Genomic DNA, 7,892 nt, shown 5'->3' on the forward strand with positions numbered 1-7,892 from the left:
CAGACCCGAGCCACGGTGTCTGTTGCAGATCAGGCGTTGAACTCGCAGGTGGTCTCACCATCGGAAGTCCAGTCCAGGCTGCAACAAAAGTGTGACATTCAAAAACAGTGGTATGACAAAACAAGCAGACCGCTGCCACCATTAACCAAGGAGCAGGTGGTTCATTTGCAAACTGACAAAGGTCATGACCATATCAGTGTAATTTCTGGAACTGCCTCTGAGCCACGCCCATATTTGGTCAGTGCTGATGGCGGTACCTACAGACGTAACAGGCAACATATCCTGCCTGTGAATGAGCCGGCTCCACCTCATTATCTGGACCGTACAAGTGTACTTCCGTCTACGTCAAGCGGCATCAGTCCACCTGTACCAGCACAACAACCTACTTCTGAAACGGCTACTCTGCCAATGGTGACGCCTCCTCCGCCTGTGTTGCTATGCATTCCTTATTTAGTCAATGGTTTTGTATTGACATTTAATTCTTTAAGCGGAAGGATGTAGATCAGTGTCACTCATGCTATGAGTCATACTGTGGCTCTGCCCACTGATTTAGTAGAAAGCCCTTTTCCCTTTCTTCCCCAGTCTTGAGTAGTATGTTAAGATGAAGTTACCTGTGCTGTATTGCTAATAAAAATCTTTGGATCTTAATCACTATACGCGAGTCAAGTAATTCCAACAAATATACTACAGCATTCTGTGAGCACTTCAAACAATATTGGTTCAAGCATATTTTTAAGCTTTAAGGAATTGTGATCAAAACTCTTAATCAAATTTTAAATTTCTTTCCTTTATCGTTGATATTTGAATATTTCCGATACATTGTGCAAAAGGTTTACATGGAAAATATGTTGCTTTTTTATCCACTTTAATTTTTCTTATTACAGCTTGGTATTTGCTACACCTCTTTGTTGTGCATTGTTTCCACAGAAAAGGTAAGAAACCCGTTCATGTTTTTTGTGCTTGGTACGATTTTACATCTTAAAATCTTTATGCAATTTTTATATTCCTTAGAATATTAAGAAGAGTTAACCAACGTTAGTTATGCAGTGCTGAAATAAACTATTCAGCCCACTAAGTCCATGCTGATTGTGAAGCACTCATTTGCACAAATGGCATAATTTTCTCTCCTCACACAGATGCCGCACAGATTCTACTGCAGTAAAACTTCAATAATCTGGCACGATCAGGTCTTTGGTGCCACACCAGCTGATTTTCTGGACGATTAAATGTGATTCAATTAATTCCCTAAAATCCTGCTACACAGTACAGGTACACAACTGCTTTTCCAGCAACTGATGGTCCAGCACCTCCTTTCATCTGGACAAAATTACGATACGGAAATAATTCTTCGCAGCTGCGGTAGTGGCGCCGCTGGCCAAGCAGCTGCGGTTCGCCTGCAGCCTGTCTGTCTTTCTTCTTTTTGTTTTATTTTTGTCTTGTTAGATGTATGTTTTAGTCTATTTTCAGTCAACTTTTACTTGTGTGTATGTAAGGGATGGGGGAAACTTTTTAAATCTCTTCCTTCAACGGGGATGCGACCTTTTCTTTCTCGTATCTCCGCCTGCTCTAATATTGTGGAGCTTGCGGCCTTTAGCTGGAATTGACCTTGAGGTCTGCGGTCGCAGAGCCTGTGGACTCACCATCTGACTGACTTCGGAGGCTGTGGTGGCGCTGTGGCTGTGACCCGACTTCGGAGGCTTTAGCCGCGAGCCCTGTGGACGGCAACATCGGGAGCTCGCAGATCCCTGGTTGGTGACCGATTTTCGGGAGCAGCCACAACAGCACCTTCATCTGCCCCGAATCGCGGAGCTTGAATCGGCCCATTCGCGGAGCTTAAAAACGGCCACGGAATTTACCATTACCCGGCGGGTGCTTCAACATCGAGAGCCTCAATCGCCTCGACGCAGCAGTTTGACTGCCTAACTGCGGGAGAACGGGCAGGGAGGAGATAAGACTTTTTGCCTTCCATAACAGTGAGGAAGTGCCTGGAGATTCCTGTGATGGATGTTTGTGTTAAATTGTGTTCATTGTGTGTTTTGTCGCCTTTTTCATGACTGCATGGTACGAAATTTTGTTCAAACTTGTTTGAATGACTATAAAGGAAATTCAGTTTCATTTCAATATGAGCACCCTCATCTTCCCCGTCTTTATTTTTACCCCATCTTTATGTGTTGGAACACCTGAGCAGCTCAGAAGCCAATCGATAGGTGGTGCACATGCACAGCGTGCTACCCAACCCGCATGCGGTAACTCGACCAACGCACGGTCGAAAGCTTAACTCACAGTTTGATGCTGTCATGGCGGTACAAAGCTGAGGAAGAGGATCCATCTGTTGCGACCTGAGGAATCCTTTTTTACATTAAAAGAAAATCTGATTGGCTGAGAGTTGCCTGACTTGAGTTCAAGTGAGTGGGACCAGCTCGGGAACAGACTGTTAGCACAGCAAAACAGTCCCTGAACAGCAGCTGAGCTCAGTTTGGAACTTTGGTCATTTAAATTTTAGTTCATTATTGCGACGTGTACCAAGGTACAGTGAAAAGCTTTTTGTTGCGTGCTATCCAGTCAGCTAAAAGACTATACATGATTACAAGCTGCAAACTTGTGGATATTTTCAATTTTATGAAGACTGGGACGAAAGACCTGCCAGGAGTACATTGGAATAATTATTTTCAGAATTAACAAAACTGTGGCTGAGGGATTCAGTGAGAAGCTAGGTGAGATTGGATGATATGGTGGCTGGATGTATATCTTGAGATGGTATCTTTAAGTGATTGTGAAGTCATCCCAAGATCATTTTCAACACAGTCTATAAACAGTCTCTCAGTTACCATGGAGAGGTATAGAAGCTATTAAAAATTGGAGTTTGTGATGAATTTGGTCTTGTCAGTGTTTGGAGAGGGGTGGGAGATTGCAACCTTCACGTGGTCCGCCCTGTTTCGACAAATGCAATCAGCCATGCTCAATCAGCCATGCACAATTAAATAGAACAAGTTGTCCTACAACTTTAGGCTGTGCACGCCTTACGCAAGAAGAAGAAGAAGTGTTTGGAGAGAAGACATTTCTGCTTATCCAGTGTCATCGCAATACAGCATGGAAATGCAAGGCAATTAGATATTGGACAAGCATTCTGATAATTGGAGATAGTGCAGATATTGAGTTGGTGGTGGTTATAAAATAGCATGTACTTCATACAATAGCATGTACTTCATACAAATTTTGATTGAAATTGCTGAAGATACAGTGCCCTCCTTAATGTTTGGGACAAAGACTCATCACTTATGTATTTGCCTCTGTACTCCACAATTTGAGATTTGTAATAGAAAAAATCACATGTGGTTAAAGTGCACATTGTCAGATTTTAAAGGCCGTTTTTATACATTTTGGTTTGACCATACGCAGTCCCCTCATTTCAGGGCACCATCTTGTTTGGGACACAACAATATCATGTAAATGAAAGTAGTCTTGTTTAGTATTTTGTTGCATATCCTTTGCATGCAATGACTGCTTGAAATCTGCGATTCATGGATATCACCAGTTGCTGGGTGCCTTCTCTGGTGATGTTCTGACAGGTCTGTATTCAATTCGATTCAATTCAACTTTATTGTCATTGCACAGATACAAGTATAGGTATAACGAAATGCAGTTTGGCGTCTGGTCATAGTCATAGTGCAAGATAGTAGGAGTAGAAAATAAAAATACAGAATAAGCATACAAAAGAGTAAAAGAGTACTGGTTAACAATGTGTGGAATGTGGATGGATTAGAAAAAAAACTGGTACATAGGCAAATACTGTATACAAATGGGATGAGTGGGATGAGTATTGCAGCCATCTTTAGCTTAAGCTTGTTTTGGGGGCTGGTACGCTTCAGTTATCTCTTCTGCATATAAAAGGCATGTTCAATTGGGTTCAGATCGGGCGATTGACTTGGCTACTCAAGAATTGACCATTTATTAGCTTTGAAAAACTTCTTTGTTGCTTTAGCAGTATGCTTGGGATCATTGTCTTGCTGTAGAATGAACTGCCGGCCAATGGGATTTGAGGCATCTGTTTGAACTTGAACAGATAGGATGTGTCTATACACTTCAGAATTCATTATGCTACTACCATCAGCAGTTGTATCATCAATGAAGATGTGCCATACATGCCAGGCCATAACACTCCTCCACCGTGTTTCACAGATGAGGTGGTATGCTTTGGATCTTATGCAGTTCCTTCTCTCCTCCATACTTTGCTCTTGCCATCACTCTGATATACGTTAAACTTCATCTCATCTGTTCACAAGACCTTTTTCCAGAACTGTGGTTGCTCTTTTAAGTACTTATTGGCAAACTGTAACCCGGCCAACCTATTTTTGCAGCTAACCAGTGGTTTGCATCTTGCAGTGTAGCCTCTGTATTTCTGTTCATGAAGTCTTCTGCAGACAGTGGTCTTTGACAAATCCACACCTAACTCCTGAAGAGTGTTTCTGATCTGTCGGATAGGTGTTTGGGGATTTTTCTTTATTATGGAGAGAATTCTTCTGTCAAAAGCTGTGGAGGTCTTCCTTGACCTGCCAGTCCCTTTGCGATTAGTAAGCTCACCAGTGCTCTCTTTCTTCTTAATGCTGTTCCAAACAGTTGGTAAGCCTAGGGTTTGGCTTATGTCTCCAACAGTTTTATTCTTGTTTCTCAGTCTCATAATGACTTCTTTGACTCATTGGCACAACCTTGGTCCTCATATGGATAAACAGCAATAAAAGTTTCCAAAGGTGAAGGGAAGACTGGAGGAAAGACTAGGCGTTGAAAGCTCTCTTATACCTGCATTAAGGAGGCAATTAAACACACCTGAGCAATTACAAACACCTGTGAAGCCATGTGTCCCAAACATTACGGTGCCCTGAAATGAGGGGACTATGTATAAACACAACTTTAATTTCTGCATGGTGAAACCATCTATATTACTAAAACTCTGTTCTTGACTGGTTTCGGCTTTCTGTGCTGCGATTTCCGAGAGAACGCCGCTACCTACGGCTGTCATTTTTGGCCACCTCGCTCAGAGCCCCCCTCCGCCGTATGTGTGCTGAGGATTTTTCCCGTTGATGAAATATGACAGAGATATTAATGTTTTTACTACATTCACCATTCTCTCTGCTGCCCCCGCTGGAGGCAGGGGAAGGGACTATAAAACCAGGAAGTGGTGTGCCTCAATCAGTCTCTGCAAAAGTGGTGTGCCTCAATCAGTCTCTGCAAGTGGTGTGCCTCAATCAGAGCTCTGAATGACACTGAACAAATGTCTTCAGCACTGTGAGTACCCTTAATTTGGTTTGAAAATGAAAATATGGTTAGAGGTAAAAAAGCACTGCCTGCAAATGGTTGTTTGGGTTTGGGTTGAAGTAAAAAGGCACTCTCTCTCTCTCTCTCTCTCTCTCCCTCTCTCTCTCTCTCTCTCTCTCCCCCTCTCTCTCTCTCTCTCTCTCTCTCTCTCTCTCTCTCTCTCCCCTCTCTCTTTCTCTCTCTCTCTCCCCCCTCCCTTCTCCTCTCTCTCTCTCCTCCCCCTCCCCCCCCTCTCCTCTCCTCTCTCCCTCCCCTCTCCCTCTCCCTCTCCCTCCCTCTCCTCTCCCTCCCTCTCCCTCTCCCTCTCCTCCTCTCCCTCTCCCCCTCCTCTCCCTCTCCCCCTCTCCCTCCCTCCTTTTCTCTCTCCCCTCTTTTTCTCCCCCTCCTCCCCTCCCCCCACCCTCCCCCACCGTCCCCACAAACCCCCTCCTCTCCACACCCCTACTCCCTCCTCCTCCCCTGCTCCCTCCCCTCATCTCACCCCCCTCTCAGCACACCCCTCTCTCTCCCCCCTCTCACCCCCCCTCTCCCCCTCTTCCCTCCTCCCCTCCATTAGCGTGAGTGCAGGGGGGGGGGGGGGTGTGTGTTAGTTAGTGTGTGTGACGCTGCATGCCGCCTCCCCCCCCCCCCCCCCCCCCCACAAACAACCGCACGTTGGGGAACAGACCCAACGGGTCTGCACTTGGTCTAGTAATGTATAAAAATGGCCTTTAATAAAAATCTGACAATGTGCACTTTAACCACATGTGATGTTTTTTCTATTACAAATCTCAAATTGTGGAGTACAAAGGCAAATAAATAAATGATGGGTCTTTGTCCCAAACATTATGGAGGGCACTGTAAATGCTGAATGTAAATAAGAAAGGAAAAAACCCAAAGACTTCAGACAAGACTGGCATTGTAACATGGGAGGTGCAGTTGGGGTGGGATGTATAAAGCATTTCAGTTGATTTCCTGATTATGGCTGACTAAATAAGAAAAGAATCGGGTGCGTTGTTCTAGTAACCGAACAATGAAGGAATTGAATTGGAGTAGGATGATCGATAATATTAAATGAAAATTACATACCTGGATTTTCATTGATATTTAGACAATTTACGGGAATTATATATATTTAACTGTCTTGTAATGTATTTTATTTAATTTCATATAGCTCGATGTCTGTGAGCCGTCTTGAACACGATATTCAGGATAAAGTTCGAAGGTCCAGTCCTAAAGTGGAATATGTTTACTTCAACAAAGGATTGTAAAAGCACAAGATAATTATAGAAAAACACCAAGCGATCCAGTTTGTAGTGAGTTCAATGTGACAGAACTTAAAAACTGTGTTTTTTGTCTTAACTCATTTGTACTTTTACATAGTTTTTTTCAGAAAGCTTATTTAATGATCTAAAAATACTAATCTAAATTAATTCCGATTGAAAATTGTTTCAAATAATGCGGTTTTAAAAAGACAACGGTTTGTGCTGTCTGCATTTATGTAGTCTATTTCTAAAATAACTATCATACTAATGTAAACCTGTCCATCAACTGACACAGCACAATACATTACTACATTGGTCATTTATTACGTTCATCTTATTAATGTTTGTACTGTGTTTAAGGTTATAGCAAGTGTTAACATTTGCTAATTAGATTAGGACAGAAAATAGATTTTGTGACTATGTCCAGTATTATGCAAACGTAATTATATTAGAAGGTTAGCATAAACATTTCACTTCAAATTTATGTTTCAGGGCTGTATGTGAAAGGATCAGAAGGTAATTCTCCATGAGCTAAATTGTATGCTGTCTGGGCTTTTGCCAGTTGAATAAAGTTTAAACTCCCGATTGAGCACAAAGGACTGAATACTTGAAATAATACAGAACTTGATCCTATGATCAGAAGATGATAATGGTTTTTAAATTTCAAATCTCATTGGCACGTGCAATAAAACTTCAATGTTGCTGCATAAGCACATTCTTTAAAATTTACATTCCTAGATATTTAATGCCTTCAGGATTTTTAAAATTAAGTATGATTATCGTATAATTTTAATAGAAAAAGTATATTGTCTTTTCAATCTTTCAATTAATGAAAGTGTATTGTTTAGATGAAACTGGAAAATAAAACTCGAATAAAGTCAAACTTCAAGAAATGATAATAACTTTTGTATGAAATTATTTGTCAAAACACAAGTGTTTAAGGAATAATAATGCTATCATCTTTTTACACAGATGTTGGCATTGAAGAAAAGTTGGCTACAAAACTAAATGATTGCAGTTGTCTTTGCTAGAACTTGATAGTAATGCAGCAGTGGGAATGGGTGGCTTTCCATATCCTTGTTAATTTGACTTAATCTATCCATTGTTCAGCACTAGAACACAGTAGTTTATTTGGATATATCACACAAGCCTAAAATTCAAAGTCATTACTATGTTTTAATTGTCTCATGGCCTTCCTCAATTTGATCACTGTAACTACTTCCCAACCTACAATTTCTGAATTAATTATTCAAATTTCTCATGCCTCATCCCTGTTCTCATTGCCAATTCAAATTATATTCCAATAAATCAGCATCTGGTATGTCATTAGTTATT

At 41.6% G+C, this 7,892-nt stretch overlaps 1 protein-coding gene across 2 annotated transcripts in view; it reads left to right on the forward strand.

Moving 5' to 3' along the window:
* sfxn1 (sideroflexin 1) overlaps positions 1–7,450 on the forward strand; it is a 72,979-nt gene extending 65,529 nt beyond the window's left edge. Inside the window, exons 10-12 of one of the 2 annotated variants that reach the window (XM_055642987.1) lie at positions 885–932; positions 6,467–6,608; positions 7,050–7,450. In XM_055642987.1, the coding sequence (XP_055498962.1) occupies positions 885–932; positions 6,467–6,563 (145 nt within the window). In that variant the 3' untranslated portion in view covers positions 6,564–6,608; positions 7,050–7,450. Of the gene's footprint in view, positions 1–884; positions 933–6,466 lie in introns of both variants that reach the window. The other variant, XM_055642986.1, reaches the window with a different exon arrangement.
* Positions 7,451–7,892: the final 442 nt, after the last annotated feature.

The sequence above is a fragment of the Leucoraja erinacea genome, chromosome 11 (assembly GCF_028641065.1).
Source record: "Leucoraja erinacea ecotype New England chromosome 11, Leri_hhj_1, whole genome shotgun sequence".
NCBI classification, from domain to species: Eukaryota; Metazoa; Chordata; class Chondrichthyes; order Rajiformes; family Rajidae; genus Leucoraja; species Leucoraja erinaceus.